The sequence below is a fragment of the Eulemur rufifrons genome, chromosome 6 (genome assembly GCF_041146395.1).
Source record: "Eulemur rufifrons isolate Redbay chromosome 6, OSU_ERuf_1, whole genome shotgun sequence".
NCBI classification, from domain to species: domain Eukaryota; kingdom Metazoa; phylum Chordata; class Mammalia; order Primates; family Lemuridae; genus Eulemur; species Eulemur rufifrons.
In genome coordinates this window covers 10341902-10356011 of record NC_090988.1, presented here as the reverse complement: position 1 = coordinate 10356011, position 14110 = coordinate 10341902, and the positions used below count along the sequence as shown (strand labels likewise).

General features: G+C 39.0%; 2 protein-coding genes across 4 annotated transcripts in view; both read left to right on the top strand.

Annotated features, from left to right (window-relative positions):
• STT3A (STT3 oligosaccharyltransferase complex catalytic subunit A) overlaps nt 1–8062 on the top strand; it is a 29701-nt gene extending 21639 nt beyond the window's left edge. Inside the window, exons 16-18 of the mRNA XM_069470753.1 lie at nt 5522–5710; nt 6513–6628; nt 7282–8062. Coding sequence (XP_069326854.1) covers nt 5522–5710; nt 6513–6628; nt 7282–7320 — 344 coding nt within the window. The 3' untranslated portion in view covers nt 7321–8062. The remainder of the gene's footprint in view (nt 1–5521; nt 5711–6512; nt 6629–7281) is intronic.
• Nucleotides 8063–10347: 2285 nt separating this feature from the next.
• Nucleotides 10348–14110, top strand: part of CHEK1 (checkpoint kinase 1) — a 31288-nt gene continuing 27525 nt past the window's right edge. For 2 of the 3 annotated variants that reach the window (XM_069470755.1, XM_069470754.1), the window contains exon 1: nt 13618–13707. In XM_069470755.1, the coding sequence (XP_069326856.1) occupies nt 13643–13707 (65 nt within the window). In that variant the 5' untranslated portion in view covers nt 13618–13642. Of the gene's footprint in view, nt 10355–13617; nt 13708–14110 lie in introns of those variants that run through there. The other variant, XM_069470756.1, reaches the window with a different exon arrangement.

The window sequence follows — 14110 nt, the reverse complement described above, 5'->3', positions numbered from 1 at the left end:
TTCTCATATAGACAGACTTGACAAGTCCACCCAGTTAGTATATATAAAGTGTAAGTATAAAGTAGGGGGACTGGTTTTCTTGTGTGTCTTGTACAAGCAAAGGAAGAATGACGATAGCAGGGACATGTGTCAGCAGACTTCAGCTTTCAACATAACTGCGCCAGCCCTATTTGGCTGTATGTGATAATAGGTTTTCTTTTTATAATAATAAAATCTAAATACTATAGAAATATATTTGATTGCATATGTATATATGTGTGTGTATGTATATATGTACATATATATGTATGTTCGCTTATGTGTGATGTGTGGTAGAAAGGACAGTCCCCCGAAGCCTAACCACTGTTTATCCATTGTTAACATCAATCTTTTGTTGCCTGCTTAGGTAAATAGAGGAATATTTTTAATGTTGGAATAAAAATGAGTGCCCTTATTTAGAATATAGTATAATTTTTTTGTGTGAAATTAAGGAAATTAGCAATTAGCATATGAAACACTTGACAAAATAACATGAAAAGAAATAGTGCTAAAGTCAAGAAGTCTCGATTAGATTTAGATTTTAAAGTAAACTTTTCGTTGAAGTATAATGTTTAAAAAGATGCAGATATTGTCTGCATATAGCTTGATGAATTTTCACCAAAAAACACAACCATGTAACCAGCACCAGAACGAGAAACAACATTAATAGTGTCCTAGAATTCCTCTTCACACTCTCTTGTAATATCTATCTCTGTCTCCTGAGGATAACCACTATCCTGGCTTCTAATGCCATTTGTTTTTTAAACAGACTTATTGAAGTATAATTGACATATTGCACACTGCACATATTTAAAATGCATAATTTGGGCCGGGCGTGGTGGCTCACGCCTGTAATCCTAGCACTCTGGGAGGCCGAGGCGGGTGGATCGCTCGAGGTCAGGAGTTCGAGACTAGCCTGAGCAAGAGTGAGACCTCGTCTCTACTAAAAATAGAAAGAAATTATATGGACAACTAAAATATATATATAGGAAAAATTAGCCGGGCATGGTGGCGCATGCCTGTAGTCCCAGCTACTCGGGAGGCTGAGGCAGTAGGATCGCTTAAGTCCAGGAGTTTGAGGTTGCTGTGAGCTAGACTGACGCCACGGCACTCACTCTAGCCTGGGCAACAAAGCAAGACTCTGTCTCAAAAAAAATAAATAAATAAAAAAAAATAAAATGCATAATTTGGTAAATTTTGACATATACATACATCTGTGAAGTTTTGCCTGTTTTTGAACTTTATAAATAAGAATACAGTATGTACCCCTGTTTCTGGCTTTTATTTTTTTATTTATTTTTTTTTTTTGAGACAGAGTCTCACTCTGTTGCCCAGGCTAGAGTGAGTGCCGTGGCGTCAGCCTAGCTCACAGCAACCTCAAACTCCTGGGCTCAAGCAATCCTCCTGTCTCAGCCTCCCGAGTAGCTGGGACTACAGGCATGCACCACCATGCCCGGCTAATTTTTTTTCTCTATATATTTTTAGCTGTCCATATAATTTCTTTCTATTTTTAGTAGAGATGGGGTCTCGCTCTTGCTCAGGCTGGTCTCGAACTCCTGAGCTCAAACGATCCGCCCGCCTCGGCCTCCCAGAGTGCTAGGATTACAGGCGTGAGCCACCGCGCCCGGCCTGGCTTTTATTTTTTTAATTAAAATTTTTTTTCTTTTTTTGTTGTGCTTCTGGCTTTTTTGAGTTAGAATTATGTATACAAGATTCATTCATGTTGCAGGTAGTTAAAATTTGTTCATTCTTATTCCTGTATAATATTCTGTTGTGTGATTATAGCACAGTGTATCCATTTTAGTGTTGATGGATATTTGTGCTGTGTCCAATTTAGGGCTATTATGAATAATGCTGTTATGAACATTCTTGTACATGTTTTTGATGAATATATATGCCAAAGAGTAGAATTACTAGTTTAGAGGGATTGTATATTATTCAGCTTTAAGAGAACAAAGAAATACTATTAAAGAGATTCTCAGAGTGGTGGTCCCAATTTACATTCCTACCAGCTGTATCTGTAATTCTCTGTTGCTGTACATCCTTGCCTACACGGGTATTATTTGTCTTTTCATTTGGGCCTGTATGTAGTGGTGAAATAGATGTCTTAATGAGAATGAAGAAGCTATTCCTTCAAAATAAATTGGTCATATAGGACTATAAATATGTAAAAATTAGAGATTTAGTGAGGTCAAATTGATGCTTAATTTTGAGAATAATAGTCAAGTGTACATACATAAAGATTCATTCAGAAAGAAAGACCTTAACAGGAAAAAAATTTTTTGGAGATTATGCCATACTCTTGAATTGTTGAATGATAATTTGACAATTACTCTGATCTAATTATGTAAGTTTTTATTTTTTTGAAGAAGATAATAAGATAACCATTAAATAACAATGCAGAACACTATCATTAGCTAGATCCATGAAAGCATGTATGTGAAAATCACAAAAGAAGACAGTACAGTTGTTCCTCTGTATCCATGGGGGAATGTTTCCAGGACCCCTCGAGGATACCAAAATCTGCAGATGCTCAAGTCCCTTATACAAAATGGTGTAGTATTTACATATAACCTACACATATCCTTCTGTATACTTTAAATCATCTCTAGATTACTTATAATACTTAATACAATGTAAATGCTATGCAAATAGTTAATACTATATTGTTTGGGAATAATGACCAAAAAAAAATCCATGTACAGACACAACGATCCATTTTATTTTTATGAATATTTTCCATCCAAGGTTGGTTGGATCTAGAGATGTGGACTGTATTGATTTATTTCTCAAAGTCAAATTATTAGTTAGGCTTTATTAATAGGAGTTCTGAAAAATTTGAGAGGTATTATATAATGAGAAGGAGTGAACCTACCCAAAGTTTCGAGATTATTATTAATGTTATTATTATTTAATCATGATAATATTCCAGCTGGGGCCTTCTATGAATACTTTTAGAATTTTAAAATAGCATCTCTCTCTCTCACACACACACACACGTAGACACACACATAGAAACATGTTCCAAAACACAAACTTCACTGGTATTTGGTATTGCCTCCACTGCTCAGCCCCTCAATCCTCGCAGCTCATCTTCAGTCATTATTCTTCTGAGTTTATTAAAGAAAAAAACAAAAAACACATGTCTTGATCTCTGAAGGCAATTCTAATTTTTTTTTTTTTTCTTCGAGACAGGGTCTTGCTCTGTCGCCAGGGCTGGAGTGCAGTGGCGGTCTTCATAGCTCACTGCAACCTCAAACTCCTGGGCTCGAACAATCCTGCCTCAGCCTCCCGAGTAGCTGGGACTACAGGTGCACGTGCCACCATGCCTGGCTAATTTTTTTGTTTTTTGTAGAGATGGGGTCTCGCTCTTGCTCAGGCTGGTCTTGAACTCCTGGCCTCAAGTGATCCTCTCACCTTGGCCTCCAAATTGCTGGGATTACAAGCTTGGGCCACCAGGCCATAAAAATGACATTTTAAAAAGAGTTTAGCAGGCATTTGGGTTTAAAAATTCTATTATGTTTTTTAAAAGTTTTATTATTTAATGGTCACATCTAACTATGATTCTTAAATGTTCTTAATTTAAACTTCCTTTGAATGTTAGTGTATGGACAAGATTTTTCCCTTTTGTAAGTCATGTTTATTTTATGTTACTTATTTTCTATTCCAGGCTTATGCAGGTTTAAAAGAAACTATTTAGATCTGCTTGTAGTCCAGATTCTCTCATACGAGAGTCTGATACGATACTACCCTTCTTTAACTTCTTTTTTTGTAGACAACCATATATTAATATTTTGAGCAGTGGGTTGTCCTTCATGTAATTTCTGTTATTTTCACTCTTCCATTCATAAAGCTTGCCAGGATTTTCCCTTCAGCCATACCTGCCAGAAAGCTGTAATACCAGTGCTCTATAATAGCTGAGTTGATGTTCTAGGGTTTTGTTTTTGCTTCTGTTTCTGGCTATCTGATCTAGGCACGTCTCTGTGCCTCATTTTTTCCATTTGTGAGATGAAGGTAAGAATGCAGACACTGCACGAAGATAGTAATATTATTTGGATGTTTACAGTGTGACAAAAAATGTATTAAAATGCTTTACATGCTCTTACTCACAATACCATAACAGCCCTATTGTTGTAGATGCCGTTATTTTTCTAACTGACAGATGAGGAAACTGAAGCACAGAGAGGTTAACTAACTTTCTTAAGGTCACCCAGCTAGATTTGGCAGTGTTGGAACTCAGGCTATTTTGGATCCAGAGTCAGTTCTTAACCACTGTGATATCCCTTGGAACCCTTTGCAGTAGTGCAGTAGGAATCTTACTTTCTTACGGATCAGTAATACTTTTTAGACTAACCATCCAGTGAAACACCTAGCAACTGATTTCCCTAAAACCCGGGTGGAAGCAATACAGAGAATGACAAAATCTGACAGATATCCTAAGTCAGTGGTAGTGTCAGTATTTTTGGAGACTTGGAGTGTGTTTGACATAGAAATGCTGATTTTTTATATATATGCTTTGGAGGTCTGTAACTTTGCAGTTATAAGCCAAGAGGAATCACACTTGTATCTTCTCTACTTTTTTGGTAATTTAGTTAGTGCTTTCCACTGTCCAGTAGAAATAAAATGGTAGCTATGTGTCATTTTAACCTTTCTATTAGCCACATCAAAATAATATAAAGAAACAGGTGAAATTAATTTTAATAATGTTATTTAACTGAATATGGTCATATCAAAACATTGCTATTTAATTAAACATGCAACCAATGTATTTTATCCCCTTTGTGGTTTTGGGTTGTTTTTTTTTTTCTAAGTCTTAGAAATCTAGTGCATATTTTAAACTTACAGCACATCTTACTTTGGACTAGCCACTTTTCAAGTGCTCAGTGGCTACTATATTTGATAGCTTAGCTCCAGCTAATACATAGGACCAATTTTAGTTGTGGCTTCAGCGTGGACTAATAGCATGGGATTTCTACAGCCTAATAATTTCTAGGAAGAGTTGTACATTTTGAGGAAAAATGTTTGCGCACACATTGTTTTTCCTATTTTTACAAATTAGAGTTAAATGGTACCATTCTCCATTAGAAAAATATGTTGGGGAATTTTCTTAGAAATACTCATCTGGCTGGGTGCGATGGCTTACTCCTGTAATCTCTGCACTTTGGGAGGCCAAGGCAGGAGGATCACTTGAGGCCAGGAGTTCAAGACCAACGGAGGCAACATAACAAGACCTCATCTCTACAAAAAATTTTTTAAAAAATTAGCCAGGCATGGTGGTGCATGCCTGTAGTCCTAGCTATTCGGGAAGCTGAGGAAGGAACATTGCTTCAGCCCAGGAGTTCAAGGTTACAGTGCTATGAGGTTACAGCGAGTTATGATCCATGCTACTGCACTCCAGCCTGGGCAACAGAGCAAGACCCTGTGTCTAAAAAAAAAAGAAATTGGCCTGATTTAGCTCTAGCAACCTTTGTGCTGTAGCAGTTCTTTCTTTTCTTCCCCCTAGATATCAACAAGTTTCTTTGGATGGTCCGGATTGGAGGGAGCACAGACACAGGCAAACATATCAAGGAAAATGACTATTATACTCCAACTGGGGAATTCCGTGTGGACCGTGAGGGTTCTCCAGTGTTGCTCAACTGCCTCATGTATAAGATGTGTTACTACCGCTTTGGACAGGTCTACACAGAAGCCAGTGAGTGATTCATAATAATGTTAATAACAATAGTAGTATAATAGTGATAGCTAATACACAGTGGTTTTTTGTATGCCAGGCGCTGCTGTAAGTGCTTTATATCTAGTAACTCGTTTAATCCTCACAAAACCCCAAAAGGTAGATACTAATATTATTGTCATTTTATATGTGAGAAAATTGAGGTGCAAAGAGGTTACTCAGCTGCCCAACCTTACATGACTAGTAGCAGAGTGAAGATTCAGACTCAGGCAGTCTGGCTCCAGATTCTTTTAACCATCGCTTTTTATTGTGTCTCAGCGAAGGGTATTACAGTGAGAAAAGGAAGGAGGATAGAATGAGACAAAGGACTTTTCATTTCTTTAGATGAATACCTTGAGAGTTATTTATCAGTTAACTCTTTCCTTCTGACGTCAATTTCTTGGTTTTGCACTAGGGAGAATTTCTGAAGTGAATGCAGGCCTTTGGCTTCTAATGGGTTCTTCTTTGATTCGTGTAAGGGTTACTAGTGTGTTATAGAGGCCTCTGGATGACAATGCTCAGTAATAGAGGAGCTTGGAAGTCAGCTTCCTATCTCTTAGCAGAGATAAGCTCCATTGACTGCCAGGCATCATCTTGGACAGGACTTGAGTTAGGGTTAAACTTGATTTGCCCTTACTACCTGATGCCCTTTTCTGCAGACCCCTAACTATCTGCAGGCGAAGGAATAACCATTCAATTAGTAGATGATGTACTGAATCCATTTACTGTCTCTTTAGGAAATAGCATTGTAGAAGGAAGTGTGTTCTTTTTTGTCCTTTTCTAGAGCGTCCACCAGGCTTTGACCGTGTCCGAAATGCTGAGATTGGGAATAAAGACTTTGAGCTTGATGTCCTTGAGGAAGCATATACCACAGAACACTGGCTGGTCAGGATATACAAGGTGAGATGCTATACTATCTCAGAAAGCAACTTTCATGTTTGCACATTGGTTCTAGTGCTTAAAAAATGGGCCACATATTTCTCAAATAGGGAAATTTCTAATGACACCTGTGTCTGAAAAGTAGCTTGCAACTCACTCAAAATTTTACTTTTTATTTTAGATTGTTCTTAGAGAGTAGACATCCCAGTCTTCTGTCATTTTGGCAGTTGTTGCAGTGATATTTTTCCAGTTTGGACTTGACTCAACATGCTTCAGTGATTATTAGGCTTGGGGGGAAAAAGAGGAAAAAAGTTCATGTTTATGTTTTTTGAGCTACATTTTCTTCTCTTCCACTGAAGAATTTATGTCATATAAAGTCACATAGAGTCACATGGGAGTGTGTTGTATGTCTTACATAAGAAAAGATTGAGAACTCTTGATTTATGTAGAGGGTGGATCATTTACATTGCTCTTCACAGAGGTATGAAGGATTCGACAAAGCTAAATAGAGAGTGGCTAGTCTCTCACCAGTGTTTGTTTATCCACAGCCCCAAACCAGGCAGCAGAGCCCAACATAATCCCTCTTGCTCTGGGTGAAGCTTTTCCATTTCAGTAGAAAAGCTCTCTAAAGTTGATCTGATTGTATATATTAAACTGACATCTTTATGTTGCAGGTAAAGGACCTGGATAATCGAGGCTTGTCAAGGACATAAATATCACATCCAGCTCTGACATGCTTCACACTGAGCGCATCATATTTTAGGACGTTGAAGACCTTTTTTTTTTTTTTTTTAAATATGAAGTTTATAAGAAACAGAGCCGGATGGGATTAGAATTGTCTGGAAGTTTTGTCCTGGGCACTATGGGTTGGGCCAAATGAAACGATTTTTATAATTCTGAGCAGGTTACCAAATGAAATGTCATGGCTTTACTTTGGTCAATTAAAGGGGGGAATTTTTTAAAAATGTGCCTTATTTGTTTTGACTTAAAACTGATTTGAGGAAGACAAAAGTTTATACTGGGCTGATAGAAGAACAGATAGCAGACCTCATCCATGCTCTTAGCTCCCTAAATGAGCTAAGGTAGGAACATCTTTCTCAAATCAGGAAAATTATTAAGGACTTGTTCAGATCCTTGATATACAAACCATTTTGTCATACTTTCTTCATTGCAGCACTTAGTAAAATTCCTTGTACACAGTGTGACTCAATAAATTTTTATTGAATGAATAAATGTTTGTGGGACCAGAGGAATGCCATTTCTTGGCAGGAAAGGCAGCTTTGTTGCTATTGTGTCTCCATTCTCAATGTCTCTTGTCCTTAGAGGCTCTTTGACTTTATAAGGGACAGATGGTGGCTAGCCAGACCTTATCTCACCAGTACTCTTCGAGACTAGCCAGGCTTTTTTGTTTTGTTTTGTTTTGTTTTAATTTTGAGCAGGAATAAATCAAGTGTGACTAAATCAGCAGTTTTGAAGACTGAAAGAGTGAAATTGTTTTGTTAATGGAGTCGAAGAAACTTTTCCAACATTACATATGGAGTTGATGATCAGTAGATGCTTTTGAATCAGCTTAAATATAATCATAAATATTTATTTGAAATTTAGCTTTTTAGTACTCTTACTTGTCCATGACACAGTAAATGGCTCTTTGCTCATTTCCTTTAGACTATGCACTAAAACTCTTGTGCTTATTGAAAGGTGAGCTTCTTTCTCCCTTAGTCGTAGCCTATTTGTTGCTATTACCTGGTTTTGAACCCCTTGCCAAATAATCAACAAATTAGAAGGAGAAAGCATTGCTAGTAGCAGGTACCTAGAGAGCACTGCCAATTGACTGCAAGAAAAGAGAAACTTGTTAAAAATATTTAACTCAAAAGCACAGTGGTCCCCATGTTTTTGGGGTTTTTTTTGTTTTGTTTTTGAGACAGAGTCTTTCACGCTGTCTCCCAGGCTAGAGTACAGTGGCATCATCATAGCTCACTGCAACCTCAAGCTCCTGGGCTGAAGCGATCCTCGTGCCTCAGCCTCTGAAATACCTGGGATTACAGGTGCGTACCACCACCATGCCCGGCTAATTTTCCCATTTTATGTAGAGACAGGGTCTCGCTCTAACTCAGGCTGGTGTTGAACTCCTGGCCTCAAGTGATCATCCCGCCTTGGCCTTCCAGAGTGCTAGGATTATCCGGCTCCCCCATGGATATTTCATGTCAGGACAAAGAGCCTTATGTTCAGCATAGTAAGACATTGCATGTATTTTACTACATATGACCTATCACTGATATATATAAACCCTAAGTCATTAACAAAAGGTAATTGTTTAGTATTATCTGTTTAAGAAAATAGGAGGAATTATATGACTTAGATTAAGTCAAAATGGTGCTCATAAAGGATAGGCTCGGGCATACTGGTATACCCAGGGAACTTAGCCTTCCAAACCAATATATATACGATGTTCTTCAACTGTGGGTGAGATTTAGATTTGATATAAGGTTTGATTTACAATATGTAAATAAATTACTTGATTTAGATACTGAATTCCTCCCTAGTGGAAGAGGTTATTCTGAATTTTATTTATCAATATGATTAATACCAGTTAGAGATCATTAATGATCTTCCTCTATAGTATTAATGGGATATAACCCTTTAACTTGTCACTATAAGTGGTGCTCTTAAGATTTTAATTTGGTACTTTCTAGGCTACAGGAAGCTATCTTTTTAAAAAAATGTACTTTTCATTTTCACTGTTATTGTGCACTTAGTGTAAAAAACTCAAATTTAGTTCTAAAAAGGAGCAACACTATGTCTTCCACTCCCCAGAGGCAACCACTTTCAACTCTTATTCTCACATTGCTTACCTTTATATCATTAAATAATTTTATTTTGCTACATTTTTCAATTTTAGGCATCATATGTTGACTTTCTGTTGTGGAAACTGAAGATTTAGCTTTTTCACCATCCTTTTACTCCCAAGGACACACACATTCTTCTCTTATGGTTCTAATTATAGTTATTTCTATATATTATAGTTCTATTTTAATAATTCTATTTATTCTACTTAGAAATATTTAGTTCTATTGGCTAGATCAGTATTTAGTTTTTACCTTATGGCTACTCACAACTAGGCAATGTAGTATAATGTTACTACTTTTCTTTTCCTGCATAACTTTTTTTAGGGAGTTTTTCATTTGTTTTTTGTACTTGTCACTAATTTCTCCCCCAGTTCTCCTTCATTTGTGTCAACTTCCTTTTTCTATGTTCAGAAACATTAGGTATTCATTCTTAGGGCTATCTGGTATTTATGTTCCAATTTGGATGGGTTTATTCTGTAGGTTTGCTGCACACCTCTTGCGTTGGTGTATCCTTTCACTGTTGTATTATTGTATGTGTGTGTTAATCCCCTGACTTCTTTCTTGATTTATCACTTCTAAGTGCCTTCCTGAGAAAGTATGTGTGGGAGATAAATTTCTCGAGAACCTTCCATGTCTCTTGTCACACTTGATTGATAGGTTGGCTGGGTGTAGAATTCCAGATTAGGAATAATTTTTCTTTAGGATTATTATGAAAGCATTGCCCCATTGTTTTCTATCTTCCAATTTTTTTTTTTTTTTTGTATGTATCCATTCCCTATCACCCTCAACCCAGACCTCTTGGGATCGTCTCATTGTCTATAATGTAATGAAATTTTCCCAATAATATGTCTTGAGTAGGTCATCCATTGTGCTGGGTACTTTAGATTTTTATGTATGGAAAGTCAATTTCTTCCATTCTGGGAAATATTCTTACATTATATGTAGATTCCCCCAACCCTCTTTCTCTTTCTGAAAAGTAGTTATTTGGATGTTGAACTTCCTGAATTAATCTCCTAATATTCTTACATTTACTCTATTTTTTATTGTCTTCCTTCTTAGAGATTTCTTCAACTTTTTTTCTAATCTATTTAAAATAGTTTTCTTTTTTCTGGTATCGTATTTACATGTCCAAGAGGTTGTGTTTTTTATTTTGGCTGTTTGAATATTCCTTTGGACATTTTTAAAATTAAAGACTTTCTTAAATTCTTGGTTGTCTGCTCCTTTGCTCTTCTTCAAGAGTGGGACCCCAAAAAGCTGATTGAAAGGTCTGTTTTGGGGGGTAGATGGGGCTTATTGATGTGGGTTTCAGTGTACTGTGATCTGGCTGGGCTATTACGTTGTGAAATCTCTCATATTGGTATTATCTTTAGATTTTTTTTCTCTTACATAGGGAAGATTCCCTCAAGAAGGCTTGTATATTCTCTTACTGAAGGATATAAGCCAGACTGTCAGCTTTCTGAGAGTAAAGTAGGGAAAGAAGTTTTACAGGTTCAACCTTCAGGGAATAAACTTAGACTTAATGCCTCTGTTTTCAGTGAAGTACTCAAGGTTTTAACTGTGCCTAATGCTCTCCAGTTACATACCATGCATCAACCCTCTCAAGTCTTGTACCAGCTCTGAGGAGGGGCAGTTCCTTGGTTATATGGAGGAGGGAGGGAATGCAGGGGTCTATTTGTTTCTTACATAGTCTTTCAACCTACGCTGTTTTTAGCCCACTTACCTCCACCTTCAGTTACTTGGTGTCACCAGTTCAACTTGAGCCGTTAGGGATTTCGGTGATGTAGATCAAGTTGGCTTTTTTACTTTCCCAGTGTTAGTTCTGGGATTCATCTTTATTTCATTTGTTAATTACCTTTCACCTAAAGCCTTTCCACTTTCCAAAAGTTTGGGTCTCATACTCTATTCTGATGAGTTATTGTCTTTTAAAAATTGGTATGTTTCATAAGAACTTCTGAGTTTCATAGAAACCAAAAAACAAAACAAAAAACCACAAACAAAAAAATTGTATTTTTTACTATTTTAGTAATGTTACAGAAAGGAAGAGGCTGTTCTCATATATTCTGTCTTTAACTGGTATTCTGCTTGAATCTGTACATCTTATTTTTTCAAGCTAAAAGGATATATTAATTAAGACACATAGGAACTGTGCAGGTCCTCCTGTTTTCTTCACAGTCTTGTTTTCAGCAGTGAAGAAGCTAGACAAAAAGGGATAAATGACAAAAGGATAAAAACTTGTCTTTTACTACATGAAGCCTAAATTGTGATGTCACGGTTCAAAACTTCACACTTAAGGATTTGAAGAGTTTTGCTCTTGATTTTTGTCCCTGACTTTGCTTCTTTAAAACAGATGTATGTGTTTTTGGATATTTTACTGTTACTAGTATTACAATACCTAGTTATGCTGAGTATATGTGGCCCAGTTTTAAGGACTGGAGAATTGAATGGAGATGATCTTGCCTCTGCCTTGAGTTTCCAGTCTAGTTTACGGGAAGAATACTGATTTTAGTTTTTCCTAACGTTTGTTCTCACGTCCCTTTCCTCAGAATTTACTTTCCCATTCAAATGAGTTTCTCTACCTTTTTATTTGCATTATGAAATTTATTCTGGCTTCTGCCTGCCTGTTTCTTACACATTAAGTATAACTAAGCGAGGGAGAGGGTCTTCGTTCAAAACGGTTAGACTGAACTAAAGCATTGTTTCGAAGCCTGTTCACAGACAAGGCAACATTGGTTATGCTGACACTACCTCAAGTGCCAAAAAAATTGCTTTCTTTCTCTGCACCCCTCCTCTCACACTTAATGTGTGGCTATTTTTGATGCCTCGCTCCCACTTCAAAGTTCCTCTCATTCGCCACAGGATAATTTCTTAACAGCTGTTGCTAATTTCTCGGCCCTGGTAGTATGCGTACGGCACGTTATTGACTGTAATCCTCACAATCCTGTCCGGCAGCAGCGTCAGGTGCTCAGAGGTCACGGGCTGGTGGGTCTACGTAGGTATCCGAGCAGCCTTTCAGGACCGCAGCGTCCAGGAGCAAAGCGGACGGTCGGTCCTGCGCTAACTCGCGATAGAGCCTTCGGCTCCGCCCAGGAGCGCCCGAGCACGACCCAGCTGAGCTTCCCACACCGGATATCATTTCCCATTTGGGCCCAGACGTCAATTCGAACCTATGCGGTCGGCAGTCCTTAAATCTCTCCAGCCGGGTCTCCCCTGGACTGCAAAGGAACCCTGAGCGAGAGCAGCAACCTCTCAACGCTGGTGTTCTGGAGTTGCCAATCTTTAGTACCGCAGGATCCGGGGGCGCGCGCGGTCCTGCTTTATGGCAAGGGCGCGCGCGTTTGCGACAGCGTGACGCCAGGAGGTTTTGGCGGGAAAAGCGCTGCATTTGGATTCCTGTGGTGGCGGGCAAAGGACATCCCGGTGAGGAAGGGCGGCTTGTAGGGTGGGAAAGGATTCTGGAGAAGGAGTTCGGGGTCTGGATTAGTGAGGAAGGGCACGGTGAGAGGAAGTTAGCAGTGACGGGCGAAGGAGGGCGAAGAGACTCCAGCGGAGGGGCGGTTTTCGGAGGGTGGAGGTATGTGGTACCAGGAGGTCCTTGTTGTAAAGGCAGGACCGGCTACACTACTCCGCTGTCTAGGAACCCCAAAAGTTTGGGCGCCGTCCCGGGTCCCGAGCCCTTCCTTCCGCTGTGGGGGCAGTTTGGCCCCGCCCCGGGCTCCTCCCGGCCTTTGGGACCGATGAGGGTGGGGTGGAATTGGAACGGAGCAAGTGGGGAGGAGGCGCTGCAGCGGGCGTATTCTTCCGTGCCCCACCAGCCTATACTCCCTTACCCTCTTTCCCAGACCCTCACTCTCCCACCCCTCCCCCAGCCGTTCCCGAGAAACCATTTGTCCCCCAACTGCACCACACTGTTAATTTCTTCTGAGGCTTGAGGAGGGCAGAGTTTCAGCCTTCGGTGTGCGTGGGAATGGGGATTGTGATTTACGCGAGAAAATGCCTAAGTTTTGAATACTTGCTTATGCTTTAAAGACTTGTATAAATATGGATGAGATGTAAGGGGAAACCAGGAGCTGTTATTTATAGTGGGAGTCATGGCAAGTGGCAGGGTTCACTGGCTTTACAGGTGATCTTGCACTCATCCTCCATCTTTTCTGGATTCCTGTCTTTTATAGCCGCGGTGCCCAGTGGAGTCATGGCAGTGCCTTTTGTGGAAGACTGGGACTTGGTGCAAACCCTGGGAGAAGGTGCCTACGGAGAGTGAGTTTGAGTCTCTTCACGCTTGCTTTAGTTTTCTGTCTGTTGTCTGAGTACATATTCGTTGTTCTGGAGTTGTTAATTGTAGTAGAGTGGTGCCTTAGAGGATAGGTTTCTGCGTTTGAAATCCAAGACTCTTGGCAACTGAAGTTACGCGATTTTTTTTTCTTCTTCTTCTTCTTTTTTTTTTTTTTTTTTTTTAACGTTTTCTTTGTAAAGAGCTGGAAGAGATAGTGAAGTCATTGTTTCCCTTCCCACATATTTCTTTTCAGGGGGTTTAAGCGGAGTGGTAATAGACTCTGGACACTGCCTACCTGACCTGGTTTCAAATCCTCACTGTATCTCCTACTGGCCACTGTTTTGTGATCTTAGGCAAGCTTCCTAATGTCATTGTGTACCTCTGTTT